Consider the following 15,329-nt stretch of genomic DNA (forward strand, 5'->3'; position numbering starts at 1 on the left):
TCCAGTTCAATATAATCTATAATTCTATGATTCTATATCATAAAAAACTGTAACAGCAAGCTCAGATTGTATAGAGAAGTACATGTTTCAAAAGTGGACTTTTCTTCCTGACCTCCTCTATATATCCATAAGCTACCTAGACAACAATTGTCTTGATTCAAATAACCCCTTGATAATAACAAAAAAGCAACCAAAATATTTCAGTGTTTGATTGCTAACACCAAAGTGTCTCTGAAGTGTCTTCAGGGGAGACAAAACATACACTAAATCCTTGAAATCTGTTATCTAGAAACCAGTGGTTAGTAAATAGGAACAAAACTAGTAAAATCAAGGAATTTTTGTTCAACTAAAATAAATACATTCACAGAAGACTGTAGTTCTGTTTTCAACAGCAAAAAGGAAGATTAGTAAATATTTGAGTGATGGACAGTGAAGTCTTCAATGTATACAGAAAATTCATGGCTGATACCAGTTAAAATGGTAAAAGAAATTATGCGAATGGAAATTATGCGAATGGAAGTTTTCAGAGTCAAGACATAAACAGTTTTTAGGGAAAATCATTTTTAAAAACACTTTATGAAGTGATTTTCTATGATAAAGACACTACAGAAAACTCATCCAAACTGTTGGTGATCCTGAAATTCTGCTCCAGGTCATCATTTTTGATTGAAGTGTTACTTTCTGGAATTTGCTTGCAGTGCATTGTGTCCTTCTTAAAAAGGTGGGAAAATCCAAAGGTGAAGGTAATTGTAATGCCTGACAATCAGACCTTAGTTTCTCTTCTGTCCAGGGCTGAATGTGACAAGTCCACTGCACCAATCCCAACTGAACATTCATAGGAAATAAGGTACACAGGATTTACTTTGTACACTCAAACCAGACAACATGGTCTGCACATATAATTTACAGTATTCTGTGGTTGTCTGAGTCTCCTATGAGACTTAATCCACCTTTACTCTACTCTTCAGTTAATGAAAGTGATTTGTGACCTAATGTATTTAATTAGGTTTTGCTTCAGAAAGGTGGGATGGTAAAAACATACATGGATTCCAAAGTCAATTCATGGGGAAAAAAAATCTATCGGAGTCCACTACATTTAAAAACTAAATGTGTGGCTTAGAAAATTACTGAAATTCAAATTATTGGCTGTGGAGACAGTTTTCTGAGGAATATCACCATATTCTTCCTTTTTACATACACTCTTGTAGTTATTTGCTTTTAATAATTTGGACAGGACTGGATTGAATGGACCTTAGGGCTTAGTATAATTCTAACTGTTGTAATAATTGCCCTAATTAATTGGGGTTTTTTAATTAAGAAGACTCTTGAATTAATTTTTGACGTGCTTAAAAAGCAAGATGGGAGTGGGAGGTGGCAGAATATATTATCCTGTTTCTGAATACTTTTTCCTTCTTGAATTTATCTTTAAAATGGCATTATGCATGAAGATGAGCACTGTGGCTGCTTGGAAAGAGCAGTCAATACTCTCTTGTTCAGTTTAAATTATTTCACATAGCAGAGGTACTGAAAAAAGCATAAAAGTAGTTTTTAATTTTTATTACACAACAGGCTCTATTCCAGTTTTTCTGATCATGACGGAGTTATAAAGACACAACAGACACATCCCAAAAGTTTCCATTACAGAGCCTAAACACTCGCTAATCTTTGCCTTTGCTGAAAGGCAAAGTTCTTCTAAAAGGAAAGATCTTTTTAATCATATTTCCTTCCTCTTCTGGCATGATCTCTGTTTCTGCCTGAAACTACCCAAGCACTCTATCTTATTCATCTAAAGAACACAGAAAAAAAATGGATGTTAGTGCAGTATTTCTATATGCTGCCTCATGAATGCCTCCCACATTTTGACATTTCATGTAACAAATGTAACAGGTGACATTTTGACCTATAAACTGTAACTCTTGCCACTCGTTCCTAACTATCTGATTTGTAATGCCAAAGGGTGAGATGGCTGAAATCAGTTGAGATTAACTGCACCCTAAACAAGATTTATGTCAATTTATCTACATCTCAAATGCTACACATAGATAAGTACAAAGACACTAGCAATGTATCTTGACTGTGATAATTTTGAGGTAAAGAATGGCAGAACATGCCCCCTTCAGTCCTTCTATCACCCTAAACCCACAGCGTTTTACGAAAAATCATGTAAAGGATTAGCCTTGGGTATCTTGGACATGATCTTATTCTGCTCACTTTTGTTGGATTTGCTTGACAAATGGAAACTATAATTTTTCTTTTAATGTAGCATAAAACTAAAGAGTAAGTCATTTACATATTCTTGAAGTGAAACATCCCTTTGAATAGTTTTGTATTCCATCACTGGAAAGCATCAATTGTTACCACGTGACTATTTCTAATTGCAGGGATGCTTAAGAATAGGTTGCCATCATCTATCTTCACCTTAGTTTGGCACTGGATGACTCTTAGCTTGCTAAATCTTTCAGGGGTTTTTGATAAAAACAATCTGTTGTTTCACTAAAGGCATCGTAATGTGTGTTTGGGCCTGCCTTCTACTGTTTGCATTTATGCTGAGGATGCAGGCATGGATCCATACTACTGTATGATAGATACATTTGTTCCAAACTAATAAATAATCCATCCGATTTGTTGCTATATCAATTTAATGATATTATGAGATTTTCCTATGCCAATAGCAAACCTTTGAAACTACATAATTCTCTGCAGCATTTGCTTTATAAGTCCAGTTTCTATTTAGGATGGGTGCTTCACATGATACCACTGTAAAGCTTTTATTTAGGAAGTCATATGAGATACCATACCTATATCCTTCCAACTGCCTCCTGGCATGCTGTTTTTGATAAGCAAGTTGAACACTTAATTTTTTATTTCCTCAATAAGATGAATAACAAGCTTGAATAGGTTATATCTTCAAAGGTCTCTTAGTTGGTTTGTTCCTTTTTGCTCATCTGGAATGCAAAAGCCTGGGGGTTTTTACCAGACAATGATGTCACTGTGTTTTCAAAAGCACCTTTTTAATTCACAGAAATGCACAGTGTTTGAAGGAATGATTACATGCACCTTTTTGTGGGTTTTTTTAATCCACATTTTACTACAATCTGATGAACTCACTGAACCTGGTGATCATTCCTTCTAGTACAGCAATAAAATATCTGCCGTATTCATGCTCCACCAGTTCCCTACCGATTTGGAGTCATTCATCTTTCACCTTACTCTTTCATTTTTGCCAAAAACAGCCAAAGAGTGCAACCCTTAATTTATATTAGGCCTGTATGTCTAGTGCTTTCAAAAGCAGAACGCACAGCAGTAAGATTGGGGTAGCTCCAAGTGAAGCACAAATATACAGTTAGGCAGTTCTCTCTGTTTCCAGAGCCTTTTTATAGACTGATAGATACAACTTGCACATTAATGTAGGTGCATCTCAGAAAGTCAGAAGCATTTTGGGTTTGGTTTTGTATGTAATCTTGTGGTTTTGCTCATTAAGGAACCATTTCTCCAAGAACCATGAACACCAGCTTCTAGGAAAATAAATTCAATAAAGATGTTCAAAAAATGTTATATCAAGAAATACAACTTTCCCTGCTCAAAGGTTAAATAATTTCCATGGTTTAAATTCTTTCTTATTCTAAGTCATTCTGGTTTTGTGGGAAAGAGTAACAGCTCTTTGGTTCACCTTTCCTTATTCTGCCAATAATACAAAGATTAATGTATTTATTATGGGTCCAACTATCTTCACAATTACCCTTTAGGGATCTTAAACTAAAGCATAAAGAGCAGACTTGCCAGAGGCCAGCTTCTCAAAGTTGTATATTGGATAACATACCATAATTTTAAGAAACAGAGAGCAAATGCCTGTTAAGAATCTTATTCCTGTCTTCTATTTATTAAGGTCTGTTTGAATGTATAATTGCTATGCTGGTTTTCACTGAGGTAAAGGTAATTTTCTTCATGGTAGCTGGCGTGGGACTATTTTTTTGATTTGTGCTGGACACAGTGTTGATAACACAGAGATGTTTCATATATTGTTCAGCAGTTCTTGCACAATGTCAGAGAAGGCCTTTTCTACTTCTCACACCACTCCACCAGTGAGGGTGCACAAGGAGTTGGGAGGAACACAGCTGAGGCAGCTGACCCCAGCTGACCAAAGGGTTATTCTATATCAGAAGGCTTCATACTCAGCACTGTGGCAAAAAGGATGTGTCTCTTCCCAAGTCACTGTTACCTGTGATGGAGCCCTGCTTTCTTGGGGATGGCTGAATGCCTGCCTGCCCTTAGAAAGTGGTAAAGGAATTCCTTATTTCACTTTTCTTGCACAAACAGGTTTTGCTTTACCTATTAAACTTTTTTCACTTTTACCTTTCCAGTTCTTTCTCCCATCCCAATGACAAGGGAGTGAGCAAGCAACTGGGTGGGGCTTAGTTGCTGGCTGGTCCATTTGACCCTTTAACACAGGATATGATCCTGATTCATTAAACCAAAACAGCATCTTATTCTTTTTCCTATCCATTACATTATGGCTTCATGGGATCCTCAGCTCTCATTGTCAGTGTGATGCCAAACCAGCTGCCTAATGGTGAAGTAGAGCCATGACAGCCTAAGAGATAAAGGAGAACTGAAAGTAAAAGCAGTCAAGGTAAATCAACTGTAAATGTAATTTTCTTCAACTAACAATTTTGAACAGAGTGCACTTGCATATTTTAAGCCACTTAAAGTGAACAAATCAACAGCTAAGTCTTAAAGTATTCTATGCAGTCTCCTACTGCAAGTACACACAAGATTGGGTGACAAGTTTAGAAAAACATTGTATTGGCTTCTAATAACCTTTCCTCAGAAATGGTCAGCTAGGAGGATACTAAAACTGTAATATTAGATTTTTAGAGAATTTTTCAGAAGTTGCTATGAAGATTCTATTCCATCTTGAATGGAAAAATGCTACTTTTGAAAAGGCTCTGGATGCTTTATAAAATAACCTGTGTCTTTTTTTCTCCAGAAATATAATGGTAAAAATAATTATTACATTAATTATGAGGAGCTTAGAACATGTATCATAGTCTGTGCTTGTTTCCAAAGACACTGGTAATTTAATACCTGATAAGCATCTAAGTTATGCTAAGTACACCTGTGAGAGAGTTTGTAAATATCCTTAAATCCAGTTTTCACATGGAAAAATATCCTTGAGAGAGAACTATGGAAGTCTCTCTCTCTCAGAGGAACTGTGGAATCCATTACTGCTTATTTTTAGTTGCTTCAAGAGGTCCTTAGTCAAACTGGTTTTTTTCCAGATTTACATCAAATGTATTTCTGCTTATTTTGGTACAAATGTTTCCTATTTTAATGCAGGGTCCACAGGAAAAGACCTGGACATTGTGAATTAGATTTTCACCTTATGTTAGTCACTGCATCACCTCAATAAAATTGATGGCTTTGTGATTTTTTACGGTAGTTGATGAACTTCCTCAGTAGTGTTCCCATTTTTTCTTTACACAGGCATCCATTCAAAATATAAGGTATGCCTCCAGTTCTGCAAAATTAGTTAACTGTCTTGTTTAATGTTAAGCAGTAATTCTAAACAGGTTCTTGCACAATGTGTATGGGTTCCTTTAATAGCATGGGTTCATCCTTGCCATGAGCCCTGATATTGACAGAACAGCCATTTTCTTTGATATAAGATGTAGATAAATTCAGATGCATTTGATTTTCCAGTTGCTGAATTGGAGGAACCTACCATAAAAAGAAGAAAGAAAAGTATGTTTTGTATGCTGGTTTGTTCTTAATAATTAGCCATTAACATAATTCAAACAAGTAAGGAAAGGTAAAGTCTGACTTCAACTGTGCCTGTTATGAACAATGAACTATCAAAGAAAAAACCCCAAGTTTAAAGGTCTGCAGAGATTAGAAAGAGATCTCCAGCTCCCAGGGTCATTGGTTTAAGAGCTGATGTTATGTTAATGGAGTTATTCTGCAGGATTAAATCATCTGGGGCATTTTTCATTATCTGAAATCCAAATGGCTTTTTCTCAAAACAAAATTTGCTCCAGAATATAGGAATAAAAGACAGAAACTCTCCCTAAAGGTTTAGTGTTTGAGTTGTAAATATGACTATAAAAATTTACTTCACTGCTTCTCTGAACATCTATTCTCTTTTTGGGTCTTATTTCTTTTAATAAGAAATAAATAAATAAGGCCATGTACAGGAATATGGCCATGATCACAAAATTAAAAAAAAAAAAGAAAACAGACCACAAAATATTTTGCAAAGGAATTCCTCTTCAGCCATCAAGAAGCATCTGCAAACGGAGTATTGTAAGATCATGACAGGAAGCAGCCTGGGAGACTCTGGAACATTTTGCCTACTTGAACTTTAAAGCACTACTACCATAATGAAGTGGTTTCAGATGTATCAGCACTTTTTAGAAATACTGTGAAAAGAAAATCTCTGGTTTAATATTACGTAGATACAGAAACAAGCATTCAGAAAGTGGGGAAAATTGGTGCTACAACATCACAGTTGAGTTCTTAATCTTAAGCTCTGCCCTTCTACATACAAATCTACTTATGTATGTCAAGTTTGAATGTTAGAAGAACCATGTCTATTACATCTAAAATCATTGTTGGAACTGTGGCATGTCACACTCTCAGAATTAACTCAGTAATGGGGCGACGTGGTCACTTGTAATTTTATCAGTTTATAATCTAGGTGCATTATAGGTCCACCAATTCAAACATCTGAAAAAGTGAGTATTATATACAGATACACTATATTCTCTGAAGGGGAACAGAGCACAGATAAGGTGATGCTGTCTCTTACAAGAGAAAAAGCATCCATCCTGGCACGACCTGCACTTGGAGCCTAAGCACTACTGAGGTATCGTGTGGCAGCTGTCCTAACTGGTGTTCAGGAGGCTGCCTAGGTGCCTTCAACAGAAAATTTGTTTCCTAGACAAAATAATGAATAATTTCACCAGACTGAATGTGAGGCTGCTGTGACTGCAGCCTACATGCACTCTGTGCCCTTCGATGCCAGAATGCAGGAGTTTTCAGTGACTCTGGATAACTCTGGGCAGTGATTTTCCTCCTGCTGCCCACGAAGACGTTTCACCGGCTGCGTGCCCCTGCCTGGGAGCCCCCACTGCCTTCTCTAGCATTTTCTAGGGAAGCCGCACTCCTCGGTCTGCTCTGCTGCAGCCCATACCTGCGAGTGTGCTGAGCGTTCAAGTATAATGAAGTGCTGTAGTGGTGTTATCTCTCTCCATCTCTTCCGTCTTCCTCTGGTGGGCTTCCCTCTCATAGTGAAACACAAGGAGGAGACTAACACGGTGTTTCCTCTTGCCTGGTGTTTGCTTGTTATTCCAGCTAATTTGCTCCAAGAGAAGAAATAAACTGTGATTTGAACAGCACCATTAATTCTGATTCTTTTAGAACAACAGCACATCTCCTGGCATCATTTGTAAAAATAAAAATAGTGAAAAAATACTTTTTTTAATTAAAGGAAAACCCCGTCTCCCCCAAACCCCCCCACCCTGGCTGACTGACGAAGTGAGCAGAAACCGTGTTCTCACACCGGCGGGTATCTATTACATGAGAACTTTCTTCTGGCGCCAGAAGGTATTTAAAGAGTTTGCCTGGCTATTCCACAGGGGAAACCCTGCTGAAAGTTGGGGATACCTGAGCAAAACTCACTGCTGGTCAAACTCCACGCAAGGCAGTGATTACACTTGATAAAGTCTCGTTTTCGTTATTGCACTAGAAATGTCGTGGAGAAGGAGTAAATAACAAGGAGCGGTTTCTTTCCTTGGGGAAGGTGTGCTTGCCTTGTACTGCGGGGTGGGATCCCCTTTTAGGAAATTAGGGGCTCTAAGGACAAAACTGTGGGTCTTGGGTTTTTTTATTTTGTTTGTGTTTTATTTTGGGGTTGTTTTTTGCTTTTTGGGGGTTTTTTTGTGCATTTGGGGTTTTGGTTTTGGTTTTTGATGCTTTTTTGGGGGGAGAGGGTTTGGTGGGTTTGGTGGGGGTTTTTTTGTTTTGTTTTGTTTTGTTTTGTTTTTTTGAGAGGGGCATTGTTGTTTGTCTGTCTATTTGTCTGGTTCTAATTCTAAAAACGTAATTCCTTTTATGCTCAGGGTTGCTGAGTAAGGAGCACTAGGCAGCCCAGGCAGTAAAGCCAGCCCCGCAGTCCCCGGCGCAACACACGAGCGGCTCGCTCCACTCCTGTCGCCCAGCAACCCCTCCGGCAGGGTTTTCCTCCTGGAGTAGAGGATTGCCTTCGCCGGGCCGGCGATCGCCCAGGCATAGGCTCCCTCGACGGCGGGAGAGAGCAACCCGCCCCGAAACAGGAGGTCGCCCCGCAGAGGCAGCCCCGACCCGCGGGATGATGCCCGAGGAGCGGAGGAGGGGGGACCGAGAGGGGATTTTCATCGCGGTTCGTAGTCCCTTCAAAAGTGAATCATTGAACATATCCCTTGATTGCAAGGTTTGCACTCTCTAAGCAAAATAAACTCTAGTAAATACTTTTCTTTTCCTTCCAGGGGGTTATTTTTCTACTGTTTGCTTTATTTGACATGGCTTGACCCACGAGTAGTTTTTAATTTTCTTATATGGTGTAAAGCTACTTTTTAGAAAAGCCCGCCCCCAAGGCACACACATTTCATTTCCAGCAACTGCTCGAGCTAGCGGTTCCTGTCGTCCCCCGTGATGGCTTCAGGATCCCCCCAGCACCAGGAGAGCTGGGCTAGCTCATACGAAGTGTTCCCAGAGAGGCGGCTGACAGAGTAGAGGGACATGGATAACATGGCGCTGTCACCTTTGGAAATGACAGTACAAAAGAGAATCCTTTAGTGGTGTCCCGATCCGTACCAGACGTCTGGATAAGGACAGGGCACCCTGACATCAAACAGTATTCCTGGTTAAAATAGGCCTTTTAAACGGGGGCAAAATTGGTGGGGGAATGAGGGACACAGCACACTTCTCCCTTCGGTGCCTTTACCCGGGGATCTGAGCCATGTATAGGCGTCTTTGCTCTACGTGGCATTTAGCAAGCGTAAATTCATCCACCAGCTTTTCCTACTGGGCTGGCAATGCCAAGCATCCATCCCTCCGCGGCAGAAGCCTTGCACGCCCTTCACTCAGCCTGGATGTGTGTTGTAGCTGCTTGTGGAACGGTAAAGACTGAGAAATTTGCCAGACCCCTCTTCCAGACACCCCTCTTTTCTCACCACCTCGGGAAAATTAATAAAAATGCCCTTGTTACGTTTAGATCTTTCTAAAAATGTGTAAGCGCACTTCAGGTCGGGGAGAAGTCACTCGGTAGCACTCGGTAAAGTTCGAAGAAAGGGCAAATGCCACAGGAAAACCTTATTTAAAGCCCTTTATGGAGAACACATCATCCTCCTTTTCCACTCAGTTTTGTCCGGCCAACACCCCAGAGGATGAAGGTAAAAGACAAGGGGCTTTCAGCAGTTCCCCCTCCCATCCTCGGAGATAACCTGCGTTTTACAGAATCAGCCACCACTCAGGTTTTTTTCTCTTTTGCTGTTTGCTATAATTTATTCTGAAACCTTAGGAAGGAAATAAAAGGATTATACCCGCTCTGACTCATTCCAGGCACCCGCAGGGCGCATTAGGGCCGCGCTTTTGCCACGGGGTCGGCGGCTCCCGGGCACAGGAGCCGCCCAGCCTGTCCGGGGGTGGTCTTCGCCGTCGTCGGTCCTGAGCTGCGGCACGAAACAGCCTCACCTACTGCAAAAAATAAAGGAGGAATCTGGTTTTCGTGGACTCCTCTTTGACTGAGTGTTTGGTTGCATTTATTTACCAAAATGCCTTGTGGAAAAATAGGAGAAAAGTAACCCACTGTCCCAGTACACCTCTCCAATTCGGGAATCTCCCCTCAGCGGAGAAACGCTGTAAAGGTTAGTTTTTTGTGTCCTCAGCGCCAACAAGGCTGCCAGAGGCAAAGCTCTCTGGGGAAGGACCTCTTTGTAGCTTCTTCCCAATAGGAGCTGTTTTAGCTGCTTCTCCAATCCCTTGACACGCACACACTGGGCTTTGCAAACCCAGGCTGCCTCGGCACCGCACCCAGCGTGAAGGAATGGACCGTGAAACAGGGAGGATGTTGGCCTTGGAGTCCTATCACAGATCGTGGATTTACATTTTAATGGAGAAAGGGGAAATGGACTGCACCTGATAATGGTAAAGCGTAAAATGCTGTCCTGGTATACCAGGGACTCAGCACACGGAAAGCATGAAGGATTGACGTCTTGGCAAATGGAAGCATGATGTAATGCCTGGCCCCATCAAAGACTTTATCCTGAAAATGATATCTTTGTCAGGGTCGCAGAAATTAGCGGTTGAATAGATGTGAGAGGAGTCAGGTCTGCTAGGTTTCATTGGGAGCAAATCCGAAGTAACCCCTGACGTTCATTCCAAATTGACTCCATTGCATTTCCCATTTCGTTTACTAACCAAGAACTAGGCAAAGACGATCTGACCATTTGGCTGTTCCACACGCCCCTAATCATTTGATTAAATTAGCCGAAGTATCCATTATGTGTCGCCTTTAATCCGCCGAGGCAAAGGTAGGCAGGAAAGGTGAGATTTGCCATTGTGGCTTTTAAGACTGGATACCATATTCTCCTTTGTTTAAAGAAATTCAGCACTTTCTCATTAATCTTTAGCAGGGAAAGCGTTCAGCCCGCACCTGTATAAACAACCGAGATGGGGAGGGGGAAAGGAAACCTATATTTCTTTCCCTGCAGTATCTTTATATATAGAGAGAGAGATATAGATATATAGATATAGATATATAGATATAGATACATATATAGATATATATAGATATATATAGATATATACGGATAATGTAGGCTAATTGGGGAGGCAGAGCAACCCCCAAGTCCGGCGCACTGCCCTTTCACCGTGCAGCGTGTGGGACCCAGCCTGAGCATCGTAGTGTCAAACCAAGTTCAAGAGATCCAGTTGCAAGATCAGCTGCCTGTTTAGGTGGTTCAAGAAATGTCAAGTTTCACTTGGAAAGGCTGCCGTTAAACCCGGCTCTGATGTGGTTCTAGCCCCAGCGGGTGAAGCCGGGGTTTGTATAGCGTTAAGTGGCCTCAGAGAACCCGCAGGCTGGCGCAGAGGGGAAACAAAGAGCTGGGCACACAGGCAGCGGCGATGCCGGGAAAAGTTGTGTGGCAGCAGCCGGGAAGGTTCCGCTCTGCCTAGAATAAAATGGACGGGATAAAACGTGAGCAAAAATTGACGGACACGATCTTTCCACCTGTTGTAGTCATTAGGTTCTATCCCCAGAGCGGGATTTTTGTTCTGGTTAACTCTATTCAGTCTGCGAAGGCCAGGGAGGAACCAAACGCCGATTGTTCATCTGGGAAAGAAGGGACGTTTTAAGGGGCTGCGAGGGATACAAGCTGATGGTTGCTTTTTTATTTTTTTTTAATTTATACTCCTGTTTAATTTGCATATCAGCATTTCCATTGGATAAAAGGTCCTCCACTCACCCGTGGACACTATAAAAGTGGTACTGCGGAATTTGTTTCAAAAGCCTGTCCGTAGCTAGAAAAGCTGACTTGTTTATTTTCCTCTGTGACACAGAGGTGTACATGGCTTAATTAACTGGGGTTTAATTAATTGCTCTGAGGGTGGAGAAACCCTCGGACACGGTATAATCACTCGCTACTGTCTGTAGCTTCACTTCAAATTACTGACAGTATCAAAAACACAGTAGGCACGTTCTCAGCGAACTTTTGTATTGCTACCCACACATCGCACACCCGCCCCCAAGTGCTGCGTCTCCTGCTGCCTTTGCCCGCTCCGGCGGGGGCACCGGGCTCGCACAGCCGCTTCCTGGAGCTGGACAGGCAGCGGGCAGGACCCCTCGTCCTGCCGCACCTCTCGATTGCGAGAAGCGGGGCTGAGCACGGGTTTATACGATTGGAAAATCCCCCAGCTGCAAAGAAAGAGAGTGTAGGCGGGCTGGGAGCAGTCCCGGGTCGTGGTTAGCCCTAAAGGCAGGGAACAGTGTCCCGAAAACACCGACGAGACCTGCCTTGGAGGTATTTTACGTCCTCCGGGGCTAGGAGAGGGTTCTGCCCCGAAGGAAAGGAGTTTATTCACTCGGCGGCGTTACTCGGAAGAGCATACACGCACCTAGAGACACACCCCGTATGTCCCCGTGTGTGTGCCCCCACTCATGGGTCTGTCTCCGAGCATCGCCGCACCAGCCCCGACGCGGACCGCGGGACAGCGCGGAGAGGCGCCGCCCCAGCCGCGGGGCTTCGCCGCGTCCGACCCCCGCCCCACTCCCCTCTCCTCCCCTCCGCGCCCCTCTTCTCCTCCCCTACGCGCCCCTCTTCTCCTCCCCTCCGCCCGGCAGATGGTTCGCTCCGCGGACACCCGATATATAGCGCTGTCAAGGGGCGCATCCCCCCTCCGCGCCCCCCCGCGCCCCCGCCCCGCTCTGGGCCGACTCGCCTCGGCCATCCGCCCCCGCCTGCCCGCCGCGCTGCCCGCCTCCCTGCCGCCCGCTCGGGGCCATGTCCACGGGCTCCGGGAGCGAGGCGGAGGAACTACCCGAGATGGACCTGCGGGTGCTGCAACTGGACTACCCGCAGCCGCCGGCCAAGCGCCAGTCCCGCGGCGAGCTCTACCCCTCGGGAGACAACTCCTCCGCGGCGGAGGAGGAGGAGGAGGAGGAGGAAGAGGAGGAGGAGGAGGACGGCGAGGGCAGCTGTGCGGCGGGGCCGGCGGGCAGCGGCTGCAAGAGGAAGCGGTCGCGGGGCGGCGGCCCCGGAGGCAAGAAGGCGGCGTCGGGGGCGCGGGGGCCGCCGCCCGAGGGGAAGCAGTCCCAGCGCAACGCGGCCAACGCGCGGGAGCGGGCGCGGATGCGAGTGCTGAGCAAGGCGTTCTCCCGGCTGAAGACGAGCCTGCCCTGGGTGCCGCCCGACACCAAGCTCTCCAAGCTGGACACGCTACGCCTGGCGTCCAGCTACATAGCCCACCTACGGCAGCTCCTTCAGGAGGACCGCTACGAGAACGGCTACGTGCACCCTGTCAACCTGGTACGGCCGGCGCGGGGGGCGCGGAGAGCGGGATGCGCGGCGAGGGGCACCCGCTGCGAAGCCCCGGGGGGCTGCCGGGGATGGCCCCGCAGGACCGGCCCCGGCGGCCCCGCTGGCAGCGCTCAGGCCGTGCCTGCCCGGGAAGAAGCGGCGGGGCGGCCCTGGCTGCTTCGTAAATTCCCTGTCACCCTCGCTCCGGGGGCAACCCCAGAGCTGTGCTTGGCCTTCGGTGGTGGCGGGTGTGTCTGTCCTGGGGAGTCGGAGTAGGGGACACTAAAGAACAACATTCCTCGGGCATTAGGTAAGATTAGCGTCCGAAAAAGGAGTAACTCGCTTTGCGGGCTGGCCGGGAGCACAAGCAAGCTGTCATGAGTTCATCGGTCCAAAACTAAATGCCCGATGCTCGATCACAGGGGTAAAAACGTTTCTTATATAGACTGATTGTTTTTTAATATTTTGTATGCTTTTTATTTATTAAATGATGCAAACAGTTGCAAAGCAAGAGAAGCATTGCATTTTTGATGAGAACAATTTGTTGCTGACCATTGCAGTGCTTCTGTGGAGCATTTAACTATAATGAGAAACGTAATGAAAATATTTGTTAGAGGAACTCAACTCTCTCTGTGCTTTCTATGGGGACTAAAACATAATGACGTGTTTGCAACTGAATCAGAGTTAGACACTGATCAGTAATAAAGCTCCAGTTTCATATGAGGCTAAACTTTCTCTTAATATGAAATAGCTTTTCTTTCTCCTTACAGACTTGGCCATTTGTGGTTTCAGGAAGACCTGACTCTGACACCAAAGAAGTTTCTCCTGCCAGCAGATTATGTGGAACTACTGCATAGTCAGAATACATTGGAGATTTTTTGTTGTTGTTTATCTTCTTTCTTATGGGATGGATATTTTTAAGAGCTGAGGTTTATTGGCTCAGGACTAGAAGATGGAGACAAATCCCCACCTCTAACAGTGTTAAATCTCTGTTCCTCATCATTCTTTTCCCTTAGTGTGCTGAGGAATGATTATTTAAAGCAGTAAAGAAGGGAGGCAGTCGAAATTAGAGTTTTTATGAACTGACTGCAGCAGCTGAAGTCTGAGACTTGGCTTCATCATTCTTACCACTGCCTAAGGACCTGCTGTTCTGAGGCTTTTAAACTAATGAAAGAGGAATATAATGATATAGAATTAACAGCATGGACCAAAATACAACTCTACAAACTAACCCCAAACAGTGTTATTTGTACTGTAAAACAAAACAGTATTTTAAAGTAGCTTTGAAAGTCAGATAGATTTATAATATATTTTGATGGTCTTTGTATTCATGTCTGATTTACTTGCAACTAAGTATAGTCATACCTTTTTTCCTCCTGTCCCTTTAACCAGACTTTTCTTAAAAATGTGTAAGTGGCCACATTCTGCATTAGGCTACTCTACATTAGAATTAAACTAATTCCTTTAGTTATGTCTTGAAGTGTCACATGTAAGAATGTGAGACTATCCCTAGAAATGTGGCAGAGTTTCCAAACCTTAATCTAGAAGGGAATTCTACTTACTATATGGCAGGAGTGCATGGGTTGTAAAGAATCAGTTTGTATGATGCTGCAAAATAATAAGAATTCACAATATTTTAAATATTTTTCCTGTAGTGTTATGCTTATCTTGAACAGTTTAATCTCAAATGAGTTATAGTGTCATTTCTTCATGAATTCAAATGTTGTAATAAAAGAGGATGCCATCAAATAAGTTGCAAATGTAAATAACTCTATTTTTTTATAAATGACATTAAAAGCTTGGTTACAATGACTTACTGGTACTGTGATAGTGTGTGGCTACATCCATATGTGAGCATCTTTGTAATGTGTGTTCTTGAAACTTGCTTTTGTAAACACAGTTATCCTTCCCACCTCTTGAGAGCAGATACATCTCCAGCAAAAGAGTCAGATTAGAAAACTTTCACCCTAAACAACTCACTTGAAGCACACTACTATATCAATAAGCAGGGAAAACCATATTTTAACAACTTGCAGAATACACTGTAACAATCTCTTCTGTGATGCAGAAAAATAAAAATGTAGATTAAGAAATCAATATAATATAGTATAATAGCTTTTTCGCTGTTCTTTGTCATTTTACATTTCCCTCTGTAGTTGTATGCTTTTAGTTGTCTAGCTTTTCTTTGTATTTTTGCAGGGAGAAAATCAGATGAGTTTTCCTAGTTGGAGCAATATTTTCCTGTTTTAAGATTAAAACTCCTGAAATAAGATT

General features: G+C 43.2%; 1 protein-coding gene across 1 annotated transcript; it reads left to right on the plus strand.

Moving 5' to 3' along the window:
- The first annotated feature begins 12,485 nt into the window (after positions 1-12,485).
- Positions 12,486-14,867, plus strand: MSC (musculin). Its single transcript, XM_071553084.1, has 2 exons — positions 12,486-13,064; positions 13,826-14,867. Exons 1-2 carry the CDS (start codon positions 12,540-12,542, stop codon positions 13,910-13,912), a joined length of 612 nt encoding a protein of 203 aa, XP_071409185.1. The 5' UTR covers positions 12,486-12,539; the 3' UTR covers positions 13,913-14,867.
- Positions 14,868-15,329: the final 462 nt, after the last annotated feature.

The sequence above is a fragment of the Pithys albifrons genome, chromosome 4, assembly GCF_047495875.1.
Source record: "Pithys albifrons albifrons isolate INPA30051 chromosome 4, PitAlb_v1, whole genome shotgun sequence".
Lineage (NCBI taxonomy): Eukaryota > Metazoa > Chordata > Aves > Passeriformes > Thamnophilidae > Pithys > Pithys albifrons.

Excerpts from the sequence above, each read along its gene's own strand:
- MSC (XM_071553084.1), top strand. The coding sequence starts at position 12,540 with ATGTCCACGGGCTCCGGGAGCGAGGCGGAGGAACTACCCGAGATGGAC. Across the intron at positions 13,065-13,825 it reads ACGTGCACCCTGTCAACCTG|ACTTGGCCATTTGTGGTTTC; the intron begins GTACGGCCGGCG and ends TTCTCCTTACAG.